A 27,671-nucleotide genomic window follows, 5' to 3' on the forward strand; every position below is an offset into this window, starting at 1 on the left:
GTCTCCCCTGTACATCTGGGTGTTCAGAAGAGGAAAGGAGTATGGACATAGTAGAGTCAATTCCTCTGTGCCAAATAGTCTGAATGTGAGTTGGACTCACATTAGGTAAGGGCAACAATACTCATCAAAGGAAAAAAGCCCAAGATGCCATTTCAATCTTACCATGTGTGCACCAAATCAAAGGCATATAAGTATAGCAGCAGCCATTAAAAGTCTCACCATCAAAAAAATGCCCAGAACCAGATAATTTTCGCACAAAATTCTACCATTCTAAGAGGAGTTATGGCCTATATTCCTCAAATCATTCCATAAAACAAAAATAGAAGGAATATTTCCCACTCTATTTTATGAGAGATTACAGTTACCCTGATATCTAAAACAAACATCAATTTCCCTTATGGACTCTGATACAAACATAATCATTAAATAATTAAAAACATATTCCAAGAACACATTAAAAATATCATGTACAAAACCAAAGTAGGCTTTGTCTCAGGTGAATAGGGGTGCTTCGATATACAAAAATCAAACTTTAATTGACCATATAAACCAACTGACAGAAAAAACAGCAAAAAAATGCAAACAAAAAAAGCAAAAAACATGCTCATTAAACTGGATCCAGGAAAGGTCTTTAAGAAGCGACCCATTAATGATAAAAGTTCTTCAGAGATTGCCACACAGATGATAGAGCTAAATATAATAATGGTATTATAGAAGAAGCCCATGTCAACATCAACATAAATGGGGAGAAACTCAAAGCCACTGTACAAAAGCAAAGGCAAGTAGTGGTTTCTCATTCTCTTAAATCTACTCAATACAGCATATGAATTCTTATCCAGAACAATAAGGCAACTGGTAATTAACAGGATGAATACATTCAGGTTGAAAGATTTTTTATTTGCAGATATATAATACACATAAATTAGGTGAAAATTTTTACATGCCAGTTAAGTTAGGTCATCTATTCTGCTCAGTATAATGCAGACAGGTTTTTCCAAAGAGTCAGTTGAGCTGTGTTTCAGGCTAGTTGAATCCCAGGTTCAAGACATCAGACAAGAATAAAACATCAGCAGGGTAGATATCCGGTAGAGTGTCCAAGACCCTAGTGCTGCCCTTTCCCCACACACCATTTTGACATATTACAGCTCTTGTAAATCCAGGCTGCCTTTGCCCAGATTCACTGTAAAAGCTCCAGCAATACTGTAGTCTAAACAGAAGTCATTGGTAAAATGAGTGGTTGTTGCTGTTGGAAGACAGGTGTAGGTCATAGCTGTTAAGCTCCTAAAATATCTTTCAGCATTTGAGTGAGGGCTCCAAGCAAGGACAATGTATAGAAGCCAGGGAGTGAAATGTTTCCTCCACCAAGTAGGGATGTGACTCCACCATTGACTTCCACCCCACGGTATCAGAGACTTCAGAAACATGAAGTATAATGAAATCCATAGCTTTAGTCTTCAGGTTCTCTGCTCTGTGGAGGTCAGCCAGGATGAGAGTGGGTACAGCATTTTTCACAGAGATGTTGCTGCACAGGGCATCCTCACACATGACCTTCAAGCCCTGCAGGGCATACTTATCAGCAGCTGCCAACAAACCAGTGGCCATTGAGTGGCTGTGGAGATGTGGTACCATCCCTGTGTAAATGAAATGCATCATTTCCTTAAAGACTTGCAGATGAATGTCATGGATCTCAATGCGGTTTCTTAAGCTATCTACCATTTCATGTTCAAACATGGCTCTGAAAACTGGAGAGCGAGCTGCTAGAATGGCCTTGTGAGATCTGATTTCCTGGCCAGCTACCACCAGGCTGCAGTCTGTGAAGAGGGAATTTTCCCACAGCTCTCCTAGGTCTTCTGCCAATATTTGCATTGTATCCCTGATTGCAGGTGTCATGTTCTGTCCAGGCCTGCTAAAGTAGGGTCCTATTATGCTCACCTTGCAACACAGGGTAAGCTTGTCTTCAGGGAGAAGCCAATGACTATGGTAAAGGAGGAAATCTCGAAGGATGAAATTTTTGCATCCCCAGTATCGATTTGGCAGAAACCTTAAAACATCTGAGATCTTTGTAATAACATATTTCTCTCCTTGGGCATTTATGATCCAGAACTGTACCTTTGCCCAAACTGGGCTCTTTGGACAACTGAGCAAACCCAGGTAAACAGACAGGTAATCTGTGCTTTCTTCATCAACACCATTTGGGTATATTGTCAAACACCATTGTACTTCTTCACTGGCCTCTAATGAGAACCCTGGGCTTGTAATATTTTCCAGAATTCCATCCATGCAAAATGAAAAGTTTCTAATGGCCCACTCATAGCAGAAATTCTGAACACTGATGTGTGTGTAGCCACAGCTCTTGACTTCCAGGTCCCTTGACATGTCTTCTGGAGGTAGTTTGGAGGTTAAAGTTGATCTGAAAGAAGTAATAGAAGTTACTATTCACTCTGTAGGATACAATTATAGATACCCTTTATATTTTTTTTCTCTGTCTGCTAAATTGTCCCTTTATATTCTTGGAAACTTGTATTTCTATTCAGTTTCTGTAGGTTTCCATATTTGTTCTACTGAAGATAAAACAGACTCACTACGACTGATAAATATCTCTCTCTCTCTCTCTCTCTCTCTCTCTCTCTCTCTCTCTGTGTGTGTGTTTCTGTCTCTCTCAGTCTCCAATATTCTCACTCATCCCAGCCATGGGTCTGTCTCTGTGTGTGTTTATTGAATCTTATGTCAATTGTAACTACTTTTGACTATTCTATCTAACGTTGGAAGAGTTGGAAGTGTACAAACAATCTCTTTTCAATTGTGTAGTATTAATTGGGGTCCTGTAGCAAACATAAAGAATGAATTTCTCTATATACATAGAAAGTGGATGTATGAGAAAAATCTGTAGGCAGAGGTTGAGCTAATATAAAGATGGCTAAAGTCAATATGCAATTATTCCACAAGGTTTGAAGTCTCCGGTCTTCTTCAGTATCGAACAGAATCCTGAAGAATTACATTCAGATGCCAGTGAAGAAATGAGTTTGCTAGTAAGATGAGAGCAAGCAAGCAAAGACTCACAATTGACTTCTCCTATATACTTACATAGGCCTGCAATAGAAGTGGGGCCCTGTTAAGTGAATATCTTCTAGTCTTAAGATCTGGATTAATGGTGTGTGTTTTACTGCCTCAAGACTCAGATTAAAAGTGTGTTTTTCTACCCAAACAGTCTGTAGTTGAACTGGATCTATCTACTTCAACATAAGTAACAAAATGTTAAAAAGCATCCCCTCCAGTATTTTAGGTTACTTAAGTCGACAGATAGTCTAAACAGGAAGAAATTCAGTACTCCTTCACCACCAATGTGATGTTTCATGACTGTGGTGCATTGGGCTGTCAGGAGGGGTGGGGGTGCCTGATTTAGAAAAGAAATTAAAGACCCTTCTATGAGTTTTGTCAGATAGGCTCCTAACTGTTATTTGGGGGGGGGACTCTGCAAGAATAAACTGGAGTGGGGCAACATTTGGGTTGTAAATAAACAAATAAATGATGAAGAAAAATAAGCAAGTACAGAGAGAAAAGTAAGAGAGGATGCAGTTTTTCCAGGAGAGTTTTTCAGAGATAGGTTGAAAAGATAGAAATGGAGACATGGGGGGAAAACAGAATGAGTCAGAGAACAAGGAAGGAGCCAGAAGAGTACAATAGTTGGTTAAGTTAGTTTGAGGCAAGGCAGAGCAGTTCAGGAAAAACTGAAAGAACACAGATTGAGTCAGTTACAATGGAGAGGGGTTTTAAACCACCCAGCCAGACCTCAGAAAGAAGTAGGTAGGAGTGAATCATGCACCTAAAAGTGCCAGAGGCTAAAATGATTCTAGGCCTAGAATAGATTTTAAAAGGCTAGAAGCTTCCAGGACTAGGCCTAGGTTAACAAGTGGAGGCAGAAAGCCTCAGAGATGACAATAAATAGTTATTTTTACAATAAGAACACTACAAAGTCTGCAGTAGCTCTATACCAGGTAGACAGCTGAGCTGCTCCATGCACAGTTCAGACCTGCTCCTGCATTTAGGAACAGAGGGTGAATGACTTCAGGGAAGCAAGGACCACTTGTCCCTCAGACAAAACCTGCCCACTTATCTCACTAAATAATTTCTACCTAGACAGATATAATTTCTCTTTTTATGTCTTTTTTCTGCTTTTTTTTATGTCTTTTTTATGTCCATTTCTGCCATTGCAAAATCTAACAAACATTTGACTTTCCTTCAGACAGAGCTGTAGCTTCAGCACCATCTTGGTTGGGGTCAGTTTTCTGAATGACTGCCATCTTTGTTATGGGCAGATGAGGTTTGCCTATGCTATTGCTTCAGCATCATCTTCGCTTAAGGCAGGTGACATGACTGGTTGTAGCTTCATTGCCATCTTAGTTAATGACAGTCCCACAACCATCCGCCATATTTGTTATAGACAGTTACAAACACACAGCCTCCTCACCTTAGAACAATCTTCGAGTCTCTAATTGCTATCCTGACTTGGTAAGTCATTATTTAATATTAATTTAAAGATTTACAACAGTAAAAAGTTAAAGATCACTGCCTTAATGATTACATAACTCAGATATGTTTAATATTCATTAGCTCTCAATCTTTTCAGAAATCTGATAAAATGTGACCTCACATATTTAAAGTTATTAGGACAGAGAATCCCAAAGCATAACAGGTACAATTACCCCCACCCCTACCTACCAAGGTCTCTGAGAAGAAATAGGCACAGTGATAACACTGCCTAGATTGTGGTATGATAACCACCGAGAAACAGTATTCCATTGCCTTGCTGCTACCAGGGCTCAGCCTACACTGCTGTCAAACTGAGGATACCCAGAGAGTTAAATGTCTCATATTGCCTAGGACAGGGTGAGTCACTTTTCCAAAGTTCCTATTCCACAGGAAAAAGCTTCTCCTCTTCTGGGCCTAATGACCACACTGATCTGCCCGAGCTGTGATGGAGACCACGTGGGCCTGGGAAAAATGTCTAGGTAGTAGAGTATTGACCAACAACTCTCATTTTAGTTAATGACATCTGGGTTAAAATTTATTTTCCCCAAATTTCTGACTACATCGGTAGCTAAGATAACTACAGCTAGAAAACAGATATCTAGTTCCTCACCCCACGGTAATCCACCACCTTGTTAGCTCAGTAGTCAATTCATTAACTGGTTAAGACTACCAGATCTCTTGGCAAAAACAGACAGGTTTGCCTTAGTCACAGGCTTAGGATGAACGGTACACATGTTCAGATGTATCCTTTCACGGATATAACCTTCTCTTACTTTCTTTTCTAAACTCAGATTCCAGTGACTAATGCTTCATATTTCCTGTGCTTGTCATGCCACTGTCCTAACATGAACCAATAGAGTTCTTATAAATTAGCCTAATCCTAATAAAACATTCCATGATACAATCTAAATTGTATATCTCAAGTTCAAATTTGTTTCCTTTGACTGTCTTTAAACTACAGGTATAAAGTGTGTCTTGTGCTAAATCTATACTATCAGCTGACATATTTACAAATATAAGTATCCTTTTTTGGTTACCTTTTAACTACAGACTTAAGATGTTTCCCAGGCTAAATTATGTGATCAATTATCTTCACAAAGTTCTCAAATTTTCCAGTTTTTTAATTGTCTTATCAATATATACTTCAAAATGATTCTCATTATAATGAATTTATATATATTCAGTTTCCTAAACAGAAGTGAAAGCCCTTCTTGCTCCTTCTGTTCCAGGAAAGGTTTTTGTAATCCCTATGCTCATTTTATAGACTGTTCACTCTGGCAACAAATGTATCTATCACTTATGTAAACTTATAAGCTCCAAGAAACACAATCAGACCAACCTCCCATGGGTCAGTCAGACTCCAGTTGCATAAGTAAACTATCAATCAATAGCCTAAGTTCCCTCTTGTGACCTATTCCAGAGGGTGGGATTCCTCTCCTGTTTCCTGGGATTGGAATGCCCCTCATCCAAACAGCCAAGCCCTAAGGGTTTCAAATGTACACCCAAGAATAATTCTTTCCTCCCAAACACGCTGAACTTTGTTCTCTACTCTATATCATATACTAATACTATTATTACTATTAAACCCACCTCCACCCCCACCCACACACACATAATGTTTCAACATCCTGTCAGTTCCAGGAATTTACTCAAATCAACATCCATGACAGTTCCAGAGAAGCAACCCACATACTCCAATCTACTCTCACAGACACAGACGCTTCTTCTGGACCTACTGCTTCTACCTACAGATGGTTCCACAGACCCTTAATAGCAAGGAAACAGCCAACTCTCCTAAGACTGGATCAACAACAACATCCATATTTTCTTTGGTTTCCCAGAGACACATCACCCCAAAATCAGCAAGAAGTAGTTAAAGATCATGATGAACCTATTCCTGTTCCACCATAGTCTCTATCAAATTATTCCTCTAATTTTAAATTAATTCATAATGATGGAATTTTAGCATTCCTCCTAGGCTCCACCTAACAATTACCTGGCAACAACCAGATAGGCATGACTCACTGTAAAAAAGGCTGTTTGCCCCCTCCTTACTCTCTTACTCTCTCTTCCTCTTCCTCTCCCTGATTATAACCCCTTTCTCTGTCTCTCCGTCACCTTCCCCACTGCTCCTCTTTCTCCGTGTGTTCCTGGCCACAAACTCTGATTCTTTTTCTCTCTCTTCTCTTCCTCTCTCTCTCTCTGAGTCACACAGTCTCTCTATACTCTATATGTATGTCTGACTTTTTCTGCCTCTACTCCCTGCTCTTCCCTACTTAACTCCCCTTCCTATGCTCAAAATAACCTTGATTCTATACTAAAGCTATATATATATATATATATATATATACATATATACATATATACATATATATATACACACACACATATATATACATATATTTTCTATATCCGTCTATCTACTGAACTATCATCTATCTATACTATCTATACCATAAATAAACTATATTCTAAACTATATAATAAACTATATTCTATACAATGGGTGATACTCCCAGGGGAACTGATGCCTCAGAATGGCCCTGACAACAGATCGCCCCTCCCACCCACATCATACCTAGTTCTAACAACCATATCCTGACTCTCTTTTCATAAAATAAATGTTATAATATCAAACTATCGATTAGTTTCAAAAATGTTCAACATTCTGATTTCAAACATGTTGTATTAGTCAGGGGCCTATAGAGAATGTACAGAATAAGTTCCTCTGCACGAATAGAAACTGGATATATGAGAAAAACTTAAGGGTGGGGTCCAGCTACCAACAATGTCTAAAGCCAGTACTTACTTAGTCCACAAGGTTTGAAGTCTGTGGTGTTCACGTTCTTCAGTATATGCTGGAATTCTGAAGAAGTGGGCTCTAACGCCTATGAAAAATGGGCTTGCTAGTAAGATGAAAGCAAGCAGGCAAAGATACAAAGCTTCCTTCTTCCATGAGCTTATATAGACCTCCAGCAGAAGGTGTGGCCCAGTCTTCTGGTCTCAAAATCGGGATTAAAGGTGTGTAATTTCCTGACACAGGAATCAGATTAAAGGTGTGTTTTTTCTATCCAGAGTCTCTAAGTGAACTGGCTCTATGTTCTTCAAATTAAGAGAAAAAATAAAAGTTAAGTATGCAGTCTACTATGGGACTTGACTTAATTCCAGTTTTACTCCAGATGGGAATAAGAGTAGCCATCATCAGTGTACTTTGGGAATTGTGGTCAATCATCCATAAATGAAGGGATCATGTCATTTTCTGCACAGGTAGTATTTATCCTTGTGGTGGTCTTACACTAATTCCTCCCACAAATATCATCAGAGAAGGGGTCTTAATTTGTCAGAAGTCTAAGTGTTCACAAAATGGAGGGCAGGTGGAAGAACTCCTACATGGTGGGAAGAAAGCACAGCCCCAAACCTCTGAAGGTGTGGCTTTCTTCTATCTTGTATATTAATCCAATCAGACCCACAGACCCTGTGGTGACTCTCCCAAATTTGATTGGGGGTCTTGTAATTCCCCCTCAGGAAATCCTCCTTAAAAATCCTTTCCCAGATTCACCTAAGCATGTGGTTTAGGAATATCCTAAGTGCTTTTTGATTCAATCACTTTAACTGGCAGGATTCAGCTCATCAGTACCTCATAGTCTGCATACTCTTCAGGTGAGTTCTGACCTCTTCAGACTTGGAACTGCAGTGCTTGCTCTGTTGGTCCTGAAAGGGAGAGAGTATTCTGTTTTCCAAGGTCTGCAGCATATATTGAACAGATATCATAGAGTGGGGTTTGTGATGTTTGTGCTTATGTAAAGTGACAGGTAAAATTCTACCTAGGTCTCTCCTCTCTCTAGTTTGTCATGTCTTAGTGAGAATCCACAGCATAGAAGACACAGAAACAATTTCAGTGATTCAATCACTTCAGCAGCTCCTGGCTCTCCTGTATATCCTGCTCCAAGTTTGCTTCTCTCAATAGTAGATTAATCAACCAATTGATTTTTACTTTTTATTTCTGGATTAGACTTATCTCAAACTATGAGCATCAGTGACTGAATCTGGTGTTTTTGGGGCCACAATAAGAGGATCCCCTGAAAACTCTAACATTTGAGATGCTTGTAGACGATCACTGTGCAAACACCCTTTTGCAGGAAAGGTGCTCTAAAATGTTCTTTTCTTAGCTCTCAAGAGTCAGATCCTGTAGGGTGGAAGTTCCCTCTTTCAGGAGAACTGAGACCCCCTGGTCATGAATCATGGACTTTGCTCATGAAATCTCTGTCACAGTGTAAGGCAGGGCTAATGTATTTGTAGGGAGGTGGATGGGATTTTACTAGAGACCTGCCAGAGACAAAAGTTTTTGTAGCACACAGGAGGAAGACAGGTAATAAGTGTGGTAATCATCCTCATACCAGAGCAACTAGTCATTATTAAAAAAACCAAAATGACCAGCAGACCAAATTAGCGTCTAGCGCTGAGATCTTGTAGACACTGGATCACCAACCAGGCAGTAAACACTAGCAGAGATGAGGCCTCCAACACATGTACAGCAGAGGACTCCAAGGTCTGGGTTCAGTCAGAGAACGTTCACCTACCCTCAAGAGGCTGGAGACCCCAGGATATTTAGAGTTCTGGTGGGGTGGGTGGTGTCAGAACATCCTTGTGGAAATTTGGTGGTGTGAGGGGAGTGTGGGGGCAGGGCAGAATATGGGATGTGGGTTGGAGGGTCGATCAGGACGGGAACATAATCTGGAATGTAAAAATAAATAACTAAATAAAATTATTTAGAAATATGTAAAAAACAGACAAATGTACATAGAAATCTCAAGAGAGATGGACAGAGCAGGGGAGAGAGAGAGAGACATAGAAGAGAGAGAGACAGAAATGAGAGAGAAAGAAACAAAGACACACAGAGAGATAAAGAGAGACAGAGTGACACTACACAGACAACCAGTGGTGGCTGGCACATATCCATGCTCCCAGAAAGAGGAGAATCTGGTGATGTCTTTCACAGTCTCTAGAACCTGGTACCTAAACTGAAGATGCCTTAATAATACTTACCTCAGAGGTGACAGTCCAGGCAGTAGTCAAATACTTTCCTGCAAAAGTCACTTTTATTTACACATATTAATTGTCATTTTTGAGGCTTTTTGTCTTGGTCTGTCGACATAGGACTAGTCCTGAAAGGTTCTAGCCTCTGTCAATTCTAACTAGGCTTAGAATGCTCTCTGCTTCTGAGATTTATGGCTGAACAAGCTCACCACTTTCTAATCCTTCTCATCTCTGGGTGCCTGATTTCATTTGTTCTGGCTCGAAACTTCTCTCTACCTGTAACTGAGTCAATCTGGGTCTTCTCAGCTTCTCATGAATTGTTCACACGGTCTCATACGAACTTTGGAAATCAGTTTTAATATTCTGTCTCCACCTCACTCTCTGGCTTATTCTATCTTTACTTGTGTCTCTCCTTTACTCTCTTCAACCTCTCTCTGTACCACTGTCTCATTAAACCTGGCCTCTCTCCTTTACTCTCTGCCCAGGGTCAGTCCATCTATAGTCTTTGGTTAGTGGCTTAGTCCCTGGGAGCTCTGGTTGGTTGGCATTGTTGTTCATATGGGGTCTCAAGCCCCTTCAAACTCTTTCAGTCCTTTCTCTGATTTCTTCAATGGGGGTCCCGTTCTCAGTTCAGTGGATTAATGATGGCATTTGCCTATGTATCTTCTGTATTCTGGCAGTGTCTCCCAGGAGAGATCTACATCCGGTTCCTGTCGGCCTGCACTTCTTTGCTTCATCCATCTTATCTAGTTTGGTGGCTGTATATGTATGGGTCACATGTGGGGCAGGCTCTGAATGGGTGTTCCTTCTGCCTTTGTCCTAACACATTGCTTCCCTAATCCCTCCTGAGGGTATTCTTGTTCCCCTTTTAAAGAAAGAGTGAAGCATTCACATTTTGATCATCCGTCTTGAGTTTCATTTCTTCTAGGCATCTAGGGTAATTCAAGCATTTGGGCTAATAGCCACTTATCAATGAGTACATACCATGTGAGTTTTCCTGTGATTGGGTTACCTCACTCAGGATGATGATTTCCAGTTCCGTCCATTTGCCTATGAATTCCAAAAGTCATTGTTTTTGATAGCTGAGAGCTGAGTAGTATTCCATTGTGTAGATGTTCCACATTTTCTGTATCCATTCCTCTGTTGAAGGGCATCTGGGTTCTTTCCAGCTTCTGGCTAGTATAAATAAAGTTGCTATGAACATAGTGGAGCATGTGTCTTTGTTATATGTTTGGGCATCTTTTGGGTATATGCCTAAGAAAGGTATAGCTGGGTCATTAGGTAACTCAATGTCCAATTTCTTGAGGAACTTCCAGAATGATTTCTAGATTGGTTGTACCAGTTTGCAATCCCACCAACAATGGAGGAGTGTTCCTCTTTCTCCACATCCTCGCCAGCATCTGCTGTCACCTGATTTTTTGATCTTAGCCATTCTCACTGGTGTGAGGTGAAATCTCAGGGTTCTTTTGATTTGCATTGCCCTTATGACTAAAGATGATGAACATTTCTTTAGGTGTTTCTCAGCCATTCGGCATTCCTCAGATGTGAATTCTTCGTTCAGCTCTGAACCCTATTTTTAATAGGGTTATTTGTCTCCGTGCGGTCTAACTTCTTGAGTTCTTTGTATATTTTGGATATAAGCCCTCTATCAGTTGTAGGATTGGTAAAGATCTTTTCCCAATCTGTTGGTTGCCATTTTGTCCTAACAACAGTGGCCTTTGCCTTACAGAAACTTTGCAGTTTTATGAGATCCCATTTTTCGATTCTTGATCTTAGCGCATAAGCAATTGGTGTTTTGTTCAGGAACTTCTCTCCAATGCCCATGTGTTTGAGATTGTTCCCCACTTTTTCTTCTATTTGTTTGAATGTATCTGGTTTGATGTGGAGGTTCTTGATTCACTTGGACTTAAGCTTTGTACAGGGTGATAAGCACGAATCGATCTGCATTCTTCTACATGTTGACCTCCATTTGAACCAGCACCATTTGCTGAAAATACTATCTTTTTTCCATTGGATGGTTTTGGCTCCTTTATCAAAAATCAAGTGACCATAGGTGTGTGGGTTCATTTCTGGGTTTTCAATTCTATTCCACTGGTCTATCTGTCTGTTTCTGTAATAATACCATGTAGTTTTTATCACAATTGCTGTGTAATACTGCTTGAATTCAGGGATAGTGATTCCTCCTGAAGTTCTTTTATTGTTAGGATAGTTTAAGCTTCCCTGGTCACCAAAACTTTTTCATATCACTGGGCATCCTGACATCAGATTTAACTCTCATTAATGTCACAATTTTGTCATAGGCATCCTGACCACCAGATGTATTTCTCAAAACCTTGTTTTTACAACTTTGTTTCTCATATCTATGAAACTATGAATCTTTATTCCTTTAGCTCAATCAGCATATGTAGCAGAGGAACACCTTATCTGCCAACAATGGGAGGAGAAGCCCTTTGTCCTGTGAAGGCTGGATTCCCTAGTGTAGAATAATGCCAGGGCATTGAGGCAGGACAGAAAAGGTGGGTGTTAGGGGGCACATACTCATATAAGCAGGAAAATGGAGATGGGAGAGGGGTAACCAGAAAGGACATAAAATTTGAAAAGTAAATATATAAAATATCCAATAATAAAATAAAAATTCTAAAGAAAACTTGGTTCAAGAAGTACACAGAGCATATAATACTGTGATTCTGAGACTGATGTTACTCATAATTTGTTGCATCAGTGCATGGGGAAGCTCAGGTCTCTAATCCCAGCACTGCAGAGTATGAAACAGAACAATCTTTATTACTTAGAGGCCAAAATCATCTACATCAAGAGTTATAGTATAACAAATAATTAGGTTTCTGTAAATCCAAGAGAGGAGATTCAAAACATTCATTTATTGAGTTTTCTACTCTCCCATGGTCATTAGTTTCTCCCTGAAGACCAGACCAGGCTCTGCTGCAAAGTGAGCATAGTACAAGGGTCCTTCAGCATTTCTGAACAAAACAGGAAGCTTATTATCAACATTCCAAGGAATATGAAGAACCCCTGGGTTGTTATGTCTACACAAAGATGGATAAGGCAACTTGTATTTGGAAAGATATGATAATTGAACCAGGATCAGCTGATTCAGTGTCCAGAACATGTATGAGATGTTACCAGACTGATAGTGTAAGTCATTCAGGCTGCAACCCCAGCACAGACAATGCACTACCTGTCAAATCAGAAACCAAGGAGTATTTGATCATAGTCCATGGTGTTGGAGTGTAGTGCCAGGAAAATGTTAGTAATCTCCTAAAACACAGGCAGAAGCTAATCTGAAAAAAGTTAAATCAGGGTCTTTATTCTATTCTATCTAGCTCAGGCCCCTCCAAAACACCACCTTTACCGGCACAGAATGATTAAATCAAATTTGATATCAGGGCCTACAGGAGGACTCCTTTTCTAATGTAATTGGTAACCTTGCCAATTCCTTGTTGATCTGCATTCATCAGTACAGTATCAGACTTTGACACACCTTTTGCCTTTTCGAGAAGGCTGAAGTTTTCTCTCTCTATTGTTTCTAAATTAAAAAAAAATTGTTTCTAGACCTCGCTGATCCCGGCCCAAAAGTCCCTACTCCCAAAACCCGTGGGAAAGAGAGCTCATCACCAAGACATGTGGGCACTCCATAAACTGCAGGGTAGGAGAGACCACCACTTCTGCCCACCTTTGCCCACATCCCTGACCCAAGAGGAAACGGTATAGGACCTCTGGGGATAGGAAGATAGGGGCACTCAAGCTGCAGGAACCCTGAGGTCCAGACTGCGCCCGGATCTGAAGGGACTGGGTCAAACATCTTCCTGCACCGAAATCCCGTGGGAGGGAGAGCTAGACCTTCAGATGGGCAGACACTCCTGGGAAACTAGAGGAGAATACTCTCTGCCCACATTTCTGACTCTAGAGGAAAACACCTAGTGCCATCTGGGGCCCATGTGCACAGGGACCGTGGAGAAAGAGGGGCAGGTCTCCTCATTGCTGCCCTCATGGAGAGCTGAAATCCAGCCCCAAGGAGTGACTTCAGACCTGAGATCAGAGGTAAAACCAACATTTCTGCTCTAACTGACCAGCCTGGTGGACTCACGACACATGCCCACAGGAATACCTGAAAGCTAGTAGACAGGAATGACTACACGCCTGAAAGCAGAACACTCTGTTCCCATAACTGGCTGAGAGAAAACAGGAAAACAAGTCTCCAGCACTCCTGACAAACAGGCCTATAGGACAGTCAAGCCACTGCCAGAAATAGCAGAACAAGAGATAGAAGAGAGAATCTCAGGAGCAGAAGATTCCATAGAAATCATCGACACAACTGTCAAAGATAATGTAAAATGGAAAAAGCTACTGGCCCAAAACATACAGGAAATCCAGGACACAATGAGAAGATCAAACCTGAGGATAAAGGTGCCCCCATCTTCCTGTTCCCAGAGGCCCTATACAGTTTACTCTTGGGCAAGGGATGTGGGCATGAGTGGGCAGTACTGGAGGCCTCTCCTGCCCTGCAGTCTCAGGAATGCCCACACAGCTGGGCGATGAGTTCTCTCTCCCATGGGGTTTGGCAGCAGGGAGCTGTGGGCCGGGATCAGCGAGGTTCAGGTGCCAGCTACTCAGGATGTTTTTAAACAGAACTGAAAGGCTGTGATATCACTAGTTGCAGAAGGCCCATGTGGAAAGATCCCTGGACTAACAATCTTCACTATCATGCAGGCCCAGATCCACTACTTTGAGTTAATCCACCCCAACATCTACTTCATCTATGAGCTGCTGAAGTGCAAAGAAGAGCCAGTCATGCAAATCTGGATGTCTTTACTGTCTAGGACTGTTCCTATAACTGCCCGCTGCTCCTTACAATGGAAAAATTGCAACTGCACGCAACATTTCTTGTCCTGCTGGGAGACAGAGAGAGCACAGGGCACTGGTGCTATGTGCAGGATACAATCACAAGCCTTGAGCCTAGTGAATCCCCCACCCCAATTAGCCTCAGGTGGGCAGAGAGGTGTGCAGCACTTGTAGCTGGCAGAGAACCTGCCTCCCAATTTGCCTGCCTAGACACAGGATTTCCTTGACACTGGGCTACAGCAGAGTATCTTTGAAGAGTCTTAGCAATGTTCCAATACTTTGGGTGTTTTAGAAAACTTGAACAAGACCAACAACTCATTGCTATGAATACTTGCATGTAAAGAAGTTTAAGATAGGTAGAGATAGATGCATACTTACTGTGTGACACACTGACCCGATGACAAATGACAAATGAATGTGGGATGGAGAGGTGGGAAAGATGGAGGAACAGAGCAGTGAGTGCATGGTGAAGAGAGGCACAATTGAAGATGGGATGGCAGTGACAGTTGTGAGAGAAGGGTGCCTGGGGTGGGTGGGGAACATGTCATTGCTGAATAAGGCCATTAGGGTGGTGGATAGCAGCTTGTAGTTTGTCCAGACTCAGCCCCCAAACATGCTGCCCATCTACAGAATCACTCAGGCTTTGAGCAATGATGGGATGTCCAATATGAATCAATTTAATTTTCTGAATTTTTTGACCTCCTCAAATGACCGCTATGGTCTCTGTGATGCCCTTGGAAGCCATGCTGATATATGTGGTCAGCTGCTGCAGGCCGTGTCAAAGCCGGAGGTTCTTGTGGATGTCCATGGTCTCAGAAGTCATTGGAAGTCATCTAAATGTCCAAGGACCACTTTATTCTCAGAGGTCAAGTGCATGTCTGTGGTAGTTTGAAGAAGTTTGGTCCATGTAAAATGACACCATTAGAAAGTGTGAACTTGTTGGAGGAAGTGTGTCATTGAGTAGGTGGCCTTTGAGGGAGGCTTATGGGCTTGGAGGGTTGGAGATTTATCACAACACCTAGTGCTCAAGCTCTGCCCAGTCAGGAAAAGAGCCTCCTCATGGTTGCCTGCAGAACTGAATGTCATCCTGACAACCTTTGTATCAAGATATAGAATTCTCATCTCTTGGGCAGTGTTTAAAACCTAGTAAAACTTGCTTTTAAATTTGGCCTAAAATGGTTAATTTGTTTTGCTCTGGTAAATGTCAGGATTAACAAAATGTACTCCTGTGTGTGGGGTTTGTTGTTTCATAATCTCAAGCCAGGCTCAGTATCTGTCTCTCTTCCTGATGCCTGCTGATCGGCATGTGGAATGCTCAGCTACATCTCCAGTACTCTGTCTGCTTGCTTCCCACCCCATTACCTGCCATGATACAAATATGTTGCTGTAATAATAAATTAAATTGTTTCTTTTACCCTGCATGAGATCCGGCACAGTAGTGCCCCAAGATATCTGGTAGATGTCTTCATCTCCATCAGCAAATCGTCTCACCTGCTTTGCTGCACCCCATATCACACTGCTGATGTCTATTCTCTGAGCCTGGCAACAAAGTCTCTACCCACCTCGTTCCCAAGGCAGGTTGCCACCATGCCAGACATACATACCCCAATTCCCTGTTGGCCCAGTGTCTCCAGCCACCACATAATCTCTTGAATTCAATTAAATTGCCATATGAAAGAACATACAACACAATAACTTCTGATTCAATTGATAATATATAATTGCTCACCTACACATACAAACCCCTATATACATCCATCCCTTAAAAACATTCATAACAACTTGTAAATGTACAGAGAGGAACTTAACATTCACCTCCATGATCTCTTGGCTGCTTCTCCCCTGGTTCCAGTCTCCTCTTCCTCTCTAAAACTTGTCTCATGCCCATCCTTCTTCCTTGAACAATGATAGGCCTCATTCTCTCTTGTACCTGCCTCCACCTATAGAGTGACGTCGGCCTACATTCTAATAAAATTAGGCTGAGTCCCAAGGCTCTCAGTCACAAACTTCTTCCTATATAAAGTTATAAGAAGTTGTGTACCAGCAAAACCATCCAGGTACTAAAGTTCCTGACAGTTATCAAAGGCAGTTTGTTTAGAGAAAGCCATGATTACCACTGACAATTTTCTCATTTCAGGGTCCAAGAGGATGAATGTCTTATAGGCTTCAAAGAATTCTTTTTAGATATACTCTAGGGCTCTCATTATTTCATCTGATTACCTTAGATAAATTTATAGACAAATTTGATAGAAAATTCTCTGAGGCTCACCCAACAGAATCTGCATATCCTCTCCCTACCTTCAACAGCCTTAAAATACCAGTTAGGTATGGTCAAAGTAAAGATGCCCCAACATATAAAAAAGACATGTGCTCCACTATGTTCATAGCAGCCTTATTTATAATAGCCAAAAGCTGGAAAGAACCCAGATGCCCTTCAACAGAGGAATGGATACAGGAAATGTGGTACAATGGAATATTATTCAGCTATCAAAAACAATGACTATATGGAATTCATAGACAAATGGTTGAAACTGGAGAATATCATCCTGCGTGAGGTAACCCAATCACAGAAAAACACACATGGTATGCACTCATTGATAAGTGGCTATTAGCCCAAATGCTTGAATTACCCTAGATGCCTAGAACAAATGAAACTCAAGACGGATGATCAAAATGGGAATGCTTCACTCCTTCTTTAAAAGGGGAACAGACACAGAAGGAACACCCATTCAGAGACTGCCCCACATGTGGCCCATACATATACAGCCACCCAATTAGACAAGATGGATGAAGCAAATAAGTGCAGGCCAACAGGAGCCGGATGTAGATCTCTCCTGAGAGACACAGCCAGAATACCGCAAATACAGAAGCAAACGCCAGCAGCAAACCACTGAACTGAGAATAGGACCCCCGTTGAAGGAATCAGAGAAAGAACTGGAAGAGCTTGAAAGGTCTCGAGACCCCTTATGAACAACAATGCCAAGCAACCAGAGCTTCCAGGAACTAAGCCACTACCTAAAGACTATACATGGACTGACCCTGAACTCTGACCTCATAGGTAGCAATGAATATCCTAGTAAGATCACCAGTGGAAGGGGAAGCCCTTGGTCCTGCTAAGACTGAACCCCCAGTGAATGTGATTGTTTGGGGGAGGGTGGCAATGGGGGGAGGATGGGGAGGGGAACACCCATAAAGAAAGGGAGGAGGAGGGGTTAGGGGGATGTTGGCCCAGAAACCGGGAAAGGGAATAACACTCGAAATATAAATAAGAAATACTCAAGTTAATAAAAAAAAAAGAAAGAAATACGCAAGTTAATAAAGAAAAAAGGAAAAGAGAAAGGAGAATGAAAGAAAGAAAGAAAGAAAGAAAGAAAGAAAGAGAAGAAAGGAAGAAAGGAAGGAAGAAAGAAAAATGGAAAGAGGAAGGGTAGAGGGGGAGGGACAGAGAGAGGGAGAGAACGATGGATGGGGAGAGGGAGGGAGGGAGGATTGAAGGAAGGGAAAAGGGGGGACAGAAAAAGAAAAAGATGAAAGGAAGAAAAAGAGACTTGTCTACAGACTAGCTGAATTTCTGACACATAGTAGGTCTTTAATAAGGCTTTTATTTTTAACTTGAAATAGATGAACTCAATAGATGGGACCAAGTTTAATCTCAACCCACTGTAAAATTCCTTTCGCTCCAGTGCAGACTGCAGACTCATAGATGAACTGGTATTATTCCATGAGAACAAGTAATTGCTGATGGCAGGCTGGCAGGTGATGGAGGAATGTCAGGAGGCAAAGCTGCCAGCTTTGGGTTCCGAAGCAGCTGTGTCCTTAATTACATCGCTTGATTTAAACTCTATTAAATCTGTATATAAGTAACCCATTTCTCTGGAAGCATTTAAACCTCTTCTATTCCACCAAACACACTGCTTTTATTTCAAATAAATGTAGCCAGCTCTTTGGGGAACATATGGTATATTTCTCTCTTATTAATAATTCAGTTCAAATGAGCAAAAATTAGTTGGTTCAGTTACGGCTGATTTTGTCCTGAAAAGATCTGCATTAATTTTAGACATTTTGTAAATTGGGCTATTAAATAAAAGCATTATATGTGAATTAAAAAGCAAAAAAAGGGGGGTTCAGAGCTGAACAAAGAATTCACAGCTGACAAAGGCCGAATGGCTGAGAAACACCTAAGGAAATGTCCAACATCTTTAGTCATAAGGGAAATGCATATCAAAACAACCCTGAGATTTCACCTCACACCAGTCAGAATGGCTAAGATCAAAAACTCAGGTGACAGCAAATGCTGGCAAGGATGTGGAGAAAGAGGAACACTCCTCCATTGTTGGTGGGATTGCAGACTGATACAACCATTCTGGAAATCAGTCTGGAGGTTCCTCAAGAAATTGGACATTGAAATACCTGAAGACCCAGCTATACCTCTCTTGGGCATATACCCAAAAGATGCCCCAACATATAAAAAAGACACGTGCTCCACTATGTTCATAGCAGCCTTATTTATAATAGCCAGAAGCTGGAAAGAACTCAGATGCCCTTCAAGAGAGGAATAAATACAGAAAATGTGGTACATCTACACAATGGAATATTACTCAGCTATCAAAAACAATGACTTTATGAAATTCATAGGCAAATGGATGGAACTGGAAAATATCATCTTGAGTGAGGTAACCTAACCATAGAAAAACACACACGGTATGCACTCATTGATAAGTGGCTATTAGCCCAAATGCTTGAATTACCCTAGATCCACAGAACACATGAAACTCAAGACGGATGATCAAAATGTGAATGCTTCACTCCTTTAAAAGAGGAACAAGAATACCCTTGGGAGAGAATAGGGAGGCAAAGATTAAAACAGACGCAGAAGGAACACCCATTCAGACCCTGCCCCACATGTGGCACATACATATACAGCCACCCAATTAGACAAGATGGATGAAGCAAAGAAGTGCAGGCGGACAGGAACTGGATGTAGATCTCTCCTGAGAGACACAGCCAGAATACAGCAAATTCATAGGTGAATGCCAGCAGCAAACCACTGAACTGAGAACGGGACCCCCGTTGAAGGAATCAAGAGAAAGGACTAGAAGAGCTTGAAGGGGCTCAAGACCCCATATGAACAACAATGCCAACCAACCAGAGCTTCCAGGAACTAAGCCACTACCCAAAGACTATAGATGGACTGACCCTGGGCTCCAACCTCATAGTTAGCAATGAATAGCCTAGTAAGAGCACCAGTGGAAGGAGAAGCCCTTGGTCCTGCTAAGACTGAACCCCCAGTGAACGTGATTGTTGGGGGGAGGGCGGCAATGGGGAGAGGATAGGGACGGGAACACCCATATAGAAGGGGAGAGGGAAGGGTTAGGGAGGATGTTGGCCCGGAAACCGGGAAAGGGAATAACAATCGAAATGTAAATAAGAAATACTCAAGTTAATAAAGAAAAAAGAAAAAAAAAGTTTCCCCATCAGCAGATCGGGCGTGTTCAGGGTGGTATGGCTGTAAAAAATAAAAATAAAAAAATAAAAAAATAAAAAAAATAAAAAAAATAAAAAAAAGAAAGAGAATGAAAGGAAAAAACAGTTTCCCCCTCAAAAAATGTCCAGAACCAGATAATTTTCACAAAAAAAAAAAACCAATCTACCAGCCATTCTAAGAAGAGTCATTGCTTATGTTCCTCAAATTATTTCATGACATAAAAACAGAAAGATTATTGCCCAATCTATTATATGAGAGACTACAGTTACACTATAGAAAACACATACCAATTTCCCTTATGGATTCTGATGCAGGCATATTCATTAAATAATTGCAAACATATTCCAAGAACAATTAAAAGTATCATTTACAATCCCAAGTTGGCTTTCTCTCAAGATGAGTAGGGGTACTTCAATATAAAAAAATCAATAAAATTAATTGACCACATAAACAAACTGAAAGAAAACAAAGCAAACAAACAAAAGGCAAAAAACAGGATCGTTAAACTGGGTCGAGACAAGGTCATTAAGAAGCAACCCCTTGATGATAAAAGTTCTCCAGAGATTGCCACACAGATGATATGCCTAAATATAATAATGGTAATATAGAAGAAGCTCATGTCAACATCAACTTAAACTGGGAGAAACTCAAAATCATTGTACAAAAGCAAAGGCAAGTAGTGGTTTCTCATTCTCTTAAATCTACTCAGTACAGCAAATGAAGTCTTAATTAGAACAATAAGGCAAGTGGCAAATAACAGGATACATACAGTAAAGTTGAAATAATTTTTATTTGCAGATAGAAAATACACTAGAATTAGGTGAAAAACTTTACATGTCACTTAATACACATAAGTTAGGTCATCTATTCTGCTCAGTCCAATGCAGACAAGTTTCTCCAAAGAAAGTAGGTTGGGTTGTGCATCAGGCCAGTTGAATCCCAGTTTCCAAGACATCAGACAAGAATCAAACAACATCAACAGGGTAATTGTCAGGTAGAGTGTCCATGACCCTAGAGCTGCTCTTTGCCCATACACCATTTTGACATATTACAGCCGTTTTAAATCCTGAGCCACCGGGCTGCCTTTCCCCAGATTCACTGTAAATGCTCCAGCAATACTGTAGTCTAAACAGAAGTCATTTGTAAAAACACTGGTTGCTGCTGTTGGAAGACAGGTGTAGGTCATAGCCGTTAAGCTCCTAAAATGTCTTTCAGCATTCGAGTGAGGGCTCAAAGCCAGGACACTGTATGGAAGACAGGGAGTAAAATGCTTCCTCCACCAAGTGGGGATGTGACTCCACCATTGACTTCCACCCCACGGTATCAGAGACTTCAGAAGCATGAAGTATAATGAAATCCATGGCCCTAGTCTTCAGGTGCTCTGTTTTGTGGAGGTCAGCCAGGATGAGAGTAGGTACAGCATTCTTCACAGAGAGGTTCCTGCACAAGGCATCCTCACACATGCCCTTCAAGCCCTGCAGGTCATACTTGTCAGCAGCTGCCAACAAACCTGTGGCCATTGAGCGGCTGTGGAGGTGTGGTGCCTTCCCTGTATAAATGAAGGCCATCATTTCCTTAAAGACTTGCAGGTGAATGTCATGGACCTCAATGCGGTTTGTTAGGCTCTCCAGCATTTCATGTTCAAACATGGCTCTGAAAACTGGAGAGCAAGCTGCTAGGATGGCCTTGTGAGATCTGAATTCCTGGCCAGCTACCACCAGGCTGCAGTCTGTGAAGAGGGAATTTTCCCACAGCTATCCTATGTCGTTGACCAACATCTGCCTTGGATCCTTGATTGCAGGTCTCATGTTATCTCCATGCATGCTAAAGGAGCGTTCTACTATGCTCACCTTGCAGCACAAGGTGAACTGGTCTTCAGGGAGAAGTCGATGCCTATGGGAGAGGAGGAAATCTCGAAGGATGAACTTTTTGTATCCCCAGTATTGATTTGGCAGAAACCTTAAAACATTTGACATTTTTGTAAGAAGATATTTTTCTCCTTGGGCGTTTATGATCCAGAACTGTACCTTTGCCCAAACTGGGCTCTTTGGACAACTGAGCAAACCCAGGTAAACAGACAGGTAATCTTTGCTTTCTTCATCAACACCATTTGGGAATATCCTCAAACACCATTGCATTTCTTCACTGGCCTTTAATGAGAACCTTGGGCTTGTAACATTTTCACGAATTCCATCCATGCAAAATGAAAAGTTGCTAATGGTCCACTCATAGCAGAACTTCTGAACACTGATATGTGTGTAGCCACAGCTCTTGGCTTCCAGGTCCCCTGACATGTCTTCTGGAGATAGTTTGGAGGTTAAAGTTGATCTGAAAGAAGTAATAGAAGTTACTCTTTATTTTGTAGGGTACAATTATAGATACCCTTTAGATTTTATTTTCAATTTCTGCTAAATTTCCCCTTTTATATTCTTGGAAACTTGTATTTCTACAGGTTTCTCTAGGTTTCCATATTTGTTCCACTGAAGATAAGACAGACCCAGAGTGACTGTTAAACCTGTGTGTCTGTATGTGTGTGTGTGTGTGTGTGTGTGTGTGTGTGTGTGTGTGTGTGTATTTATTGAATCTTTGGTCAATGGTAACTAATTTTGGCTATTTTATCCAACTGTGGAAGAGTTTGGAAATGTGTATACACACTCATTTCAATTGTATTGTATTAACAGGGTCCTTTAGTGAACATAAAGAATGAATTACTCTATATAAATAGAAAGTGGATGTGTGAGAGAAATTTGTAGGCAAAGGTCAAGGTAATATAAAGTTGGATAAAGCCAATGCTTACTTATTCTACAAGGTTTGAAGTCTCAGGTCTTCTTCAGTATCGACCAGAATCCTGAAGATGTATGTTCAGATGCCAGTGAAGAAATGAGCTTGCTAGTAAGATGAGAGCAAGCAAGCAGCAACTCCAAGCGTCCTTCTCCTATAAATTTACACAGGCTGCAACCAAGGTGGCGCCCAGTTAATGGTGTGTCTTCTAGTCTTAAGATCTAGATTAAAGGTGTGTGTTTTCTGCATCAAGACTCAGATTAAAGGTGTGTTTTTCTACCCAAAGAGTCTGTATTTGAACTACATCAATCCACTTCAAGTTATGCCAAAACAATATTAAAGTGCATATTCTCCACTTTTTTTTAGGTTACTTAAGTCCACAGGCATTCTGAACAGAAGACTTTTGGTACTCCTTCACCACCAAAATGATGTTTCTTGACTGTGGTGCATTGCGATGGGGGTGGGGGTGGTGCCTGAGCTAGAAAAGAAAATAAAGACCCTGCTGTTGTTTTGTTTTGTTTTGTTTTTTGTTCATTTGTTTTTGCTTTTGGGTTTTTTGTTGTTGTTGTTTTTTTGTTTTTTTTTTATTATGGTGTGGGGTAATGAATTCTGCAATGATAAACTGGAATGGGGCAACATTTGAGATGGAAAGAAAGAAAGAGAGAGAGAGAGAGAAAGAGAGAGAGAGAGAGAGAGAAAGGAAGAAAGAAAGAAAGAAAGAAAGAAAGAAAGAAAGAAAGAAAGAAAGAAAGGGAAGAAAGAAAGAAGAAAAAGGAACCAGTACAGAGAGAAAAGTAAGAGAGGACCCAGTTTTTCCAGGAGAGTTTTTCAGAGATGGGTTGAAGAGAGAGAAATGGAGACACAGGGAAAGACAGAATGATTCAGAGAACAAGAAAGGAGACAGAAGAGTACAACAGTTGGTGAAAGTTAGTATGAGGCAAGGCAGAGCAGCTCAGGAAAAACTGAAAGAATACAGATTGAATCAGTTACAATGGAGAGGGGTTTTAAACCACTCATCCAGACCTCAGAAACAATTAGTTAGGAGTGAATTATTCACCTATAAGTATCAGAGGGTAAATTTTTTCAAGGCCTAGAATAGATTTTAAGAGAATAAAAGCTTCCATATCTAGGCCTAGGTTGACAAGTAGAGGCAGAGTGCCTCAGCGATGACAATAAATACAGAGGATTAATAGTTATTTTTACAATAAAAACACTAGAATGTCTGCATCAGCTCTAAACTAGATAATGAGGGCTGAGCTTCTCCATGCACAGGTCTGACCTGCTGCTCTGCATTTAGCAACAGAGGATGAATGACTGTGGGGAAAGGAAAAACCATTTGTCTCTCAAACAAAATGTGCCCATTTATCCCTTTACGTTTTTCCCGATTTATGTTTTTTTTCTGCTGATACACGTCCACTTCTGCTATTACAAAATCTAACAAACATCTGACTTTCCTTCAGACAGAGCTGTGGCTTCATCACCATCTTGGTTGGGGACAGTCTCCTGCGTGACTGCCATCTTTATTGTGGGCAGATAAGGTTTACCTATGCTATTGCTTCAGCACCATCTTAGCTAAGGCAGGTCAAGTGACTGGTTGTAGCTTCAGTGCCAACTTAGTTAATAACAGTCCCATGACCATCTACCATATTTGCTTTAGGCCATTACTAAAACACTGCCTCCACACCTTAGAACAATCTTAGAGTCTCTAATTTCTATCCTGACTTGGTAAATCATTATTTAATATTGATTTTAAGATTTACAACAGTGAAAAGTTAAAGATCACTGCCTTGATTGTATAACTTAGATATGCTTAATAGATATTAGCTCTCAATTATCTTTTCAGAAATCTGATAAATGTAACCTCACATGTTTAATGTTATTAGGACAGAAAATCCCAAAATATAACAGTTACAATTCCCCCACCCTTACCCACCAAGGTCTCTGAGAAGAAATAGGCACAGTAACAAGACTGCCTAGATTGTGGTATGATAACCACTGAGAAACAGTGCTCCATTTCCTTGCTGCTGCCAGAGCTCACCCTACACTGCTGTCAAACTGAGGATACCCAGAGAGTTAAATGTCTCATATTGCCTAGGACAAGATGAGTCATCTTTCCAAAGTAACTACTCCACAGGAAAAAAGGTTCTCCTTTTCTGGACCTAATGACCACACTGACTCTGTCTGAGTTGTGATGGAGACCACAGGGACCTGGGAAAACTGTCTAGGTAAAAGACTATTGGCCAACCTCTGTCATTTTAAATAATGACATCTAGATTATAATTTATTTTCCCTAATTTCTGACTATATTTGTAGCTAAACTAACTAGAGTTAGAAAACAGACCTCTAGTTCCTTACCCAGAGGTAATCCACTACCTTATTATCTCAGTAGTCAATTCGTTAACTTGAAGACTACCGGATCTCTTCTCAAAAACAGACAAGTTTGTCTAACTCCCAGGCTTCAGGATAAAAGATACACAAGTTCAGATATAACGTTTCACAGATATAACCTTCTGTTTCTTCATTTCCTAAACTCACTTTCCAGTGACTAAATGCTTCATATTTCCTCTGCCTGTTATGCCACTGTCCAATCATGAACCAAGAAAAATCTTATAAATTAGCCTAATCCTAATAAAACATCCCACTATACAATTCAACTTTTATATCACAAATTCAAATTTAAGTTTCCTTTGATTGTCTTTAAACTATAGACTTAAAGGTTTTCTCATGCTAAACTATATGATCAATTATCATATTCACAAAGTTGTCAAATTTTCCAGGTTCCTTTAATTGTCTTTTCAATACATACTTCAAAATGTTTCTCATTATAATAAATTTATACTATATATATATATATATGTATATATATGTATATATATGTATATGTATGTATATATATATGTATGTATATATATATGTATGTATATATATATATTCCATCTTCTAGACAGAGGTAAAAGCCCTTCTTTCTCCTTCTCTTACAGGAAAGGTTTCCTAAGCTCATCTTAAAGACTGCTCACTCTGTTAACAAATGTATCTCTTTTGTACACTTATAAGCTCCAAGAAAAACAATAAGACCTCCTTCCCATGGACCAAACAGACTGCATCTAGATAAGTAACCTGTCAATCAATAACCTAAGTTCCCACTTGTGACCTATTCCAGAGGGTGGGATTCCTTTCCTGTTCCCTGGGATTAGAACTCCCCTCACACGAACCACTAAGACCTAAGGGTTTCAATACACCTAAGAAAAATTCTTTTCTCCCCAAAACACTTAACTTTATTCTCTACTATATATAATTGACTAGTACTACTATTACTAATACACACACACACACACACACACACACACACACACACACACACACACACACACAATGTTTCAACATCTTGTCATGTCCAGGAATTCACTCAAAATCAACATCCATGACAGTTCCAAAGAAGCAACCCACATACTCCAACCTACTCTCACAAACACAGACACTTCTACTGGAACTGTTCCTTCTACCTACAGATGGTTCCACGGTTCCTTGATAGCAAGGAAACAGCCAACCCTGCTAAGATTGGATCAACATCAACATCCATATTTTCTTTGCTTTCCCAGAGAGACATCATCCCAAAGTCAGGAAGAAGTAGTGAAAGATCATGATGACCCTATTCCTGTTCCATCATAGTCTCTATCAAATTCTTCCTTTAATTTTAAATTAATCCATGATGAAGGAATTTTAGCATTCCTCCTAGGCTCCACCCAACAGTTACCTGGCAACATCCAGATAGGCATGACTCACTATAAAATAATCTGTTTGTCCCCTCCTTACTCTCTTATTCTCTCTTACTCTTACTCTACATGATCCTATAAGCCTTTCTCTGTCTCTCTTTCTACTTCCCCATCCCCCCTTTTCTCCGTGTGTTCCTGGGTGGCAACTCTGATCCTTTTTTTCTCTCCCCTTCTCTTCCTCCTTCTCGGACTCACACAATCTCTCTCTATATATATATGTATGTCTGTCTTTTTCTGCCTCAACTCCCTTCTCTTCCCTACAAAAATCCCCTTAAAAAGCTCTAAATAAACTTTATTCAATACTAAAGTTATAATAAACTGTGTGTGTGGTATTTCTATATCCATCTATTTACTGGTCTATCATATATCTATATTATATGATCTAAACTATAAATAAACTATATAGTAAACTATATTCTATATAACAGCTGGTACCCCCAGGGAGAGGGATGCCTCAAAATGAGCCTGACAGTGTACCCCTCCCACGCATACCTAGTTCTAATAAACATATCCTGGCTCTCTTTTCATAAAATAAAAGAGTTATAATATCAAACTATCAATGAGTTTCAAAAATTTCTACATTCTGATTTCAAATATGTTTTATGAACTGGGGACTATAGAGAATGAACAGAATATAAGTCTCTCGGTAAAGAGAAAGCTGATATATGAGAAAAATTTAAGGGTGTGGTCCAGCTACCAACAATGGCTAAAGCCAGTACTTACTTACTCCACAAGGTTTGAAGTCTCAGGTGTTCTCCTTCTTCAGTATATGCTGGAACTCTGAAGAAGTAGGCTCTAACACCTATGAAAATTGGGCTTGCTAGTAAGATGAAAGCAAGCAGGCAAAGACACAAAGCTTCCTTCTTCCATGTGCTTATATAGACCTCCAGCAGAAGGTGTGGCCCAGTCTTCTAGTCTCAAAATCTGGATTAAAGGTGTGTAATTTTCTGACTCAGGACTCAGATTAAAGGTGTGTTTTCCTACCCAAAGAGACTCTATTTGAAATGGCTCTATGTACTTCAACTTAGAGGGAAAAAGTTATGGATGCCTTCTAGCTTTTGACTTGACTTAATGCCAGAGTTAGTCCAGATGGGAATAGGAATAGTCATCACCAGTGTACTTTCTGAACTGTGGTCAGTCATAAATGAAGGTTCATGACATTTTCTGCAAAGCTACTATTTACTCTTGTGCTTGTCTTACACTAA

The 27,671-nt window shown here is 40.5% G+C and overlaps 1 protein-coding gene and 1 pseudogene across 1 annotated transcript; both read right to left on the minus strand.

Moving 5' to 3' along the window:
- Window positions 1-897: 897 nt before the first annotated feature.
- On the minus strand, window positions 898-8,319 carry LOC134485644 (TD and POZ domain-containing protein 5-like). Its single transcript, XM_063282732.1, has 3 exons — window positions 8,168-8,319; window positions 7,340-7,632; window positions 898-2,410 (listed from the first exon to the last, which is right to left on the minus strand). Exon 3 carries the CDS (start codon window positions 2,374-2,376, stop codon window positions 1,294-1,296), a length of 1,083 nt encoding a protein of 360 aa, XP_063138802.1. The 5' UTR covers window positions 2,377-2,410; window positions 7,340-7,632; window positions 8,168-8,319; the 3' UTR covers window positions 898-1,293.
- A 12,657-nt stretch (window positions 8,320-20,976) lies between these two features.
- Tdpoz2l9 (TD and POZ domain containing 2 like 9) lies at window positions 20,977-22,208 on the minus strand (annotated as a pseudogene).
- Between the last annotated feature and the right edge of the window lie 5,463 nt (window positions 22,209-27,671).

Source organism: Rattus norvegicus, chromosome 2, assembly GCF_036323735.1.
Source record: "Rattus norvegicus strain BN/NHsdMcwi chromosome 2, GRCr8, whole genome shotgun sequence".
Classification (NCBI taxonomy): domain Eukaryota; kingdom Metazoa; phylum Chordata; class Mammalia; order Rodentia; family Muridae; genus Rattus; species Rattus norvegicus.

What these genes read in the sequence shown, in the direction of transcription:
- LOC134485644 (XM_063282732.1), bottom strand. Translation starts at nt 2,376, where the DNA reads ATGTCAAGGGACCTGGAAGTCAAGAGCTGTGGCTACACACACATCAGT.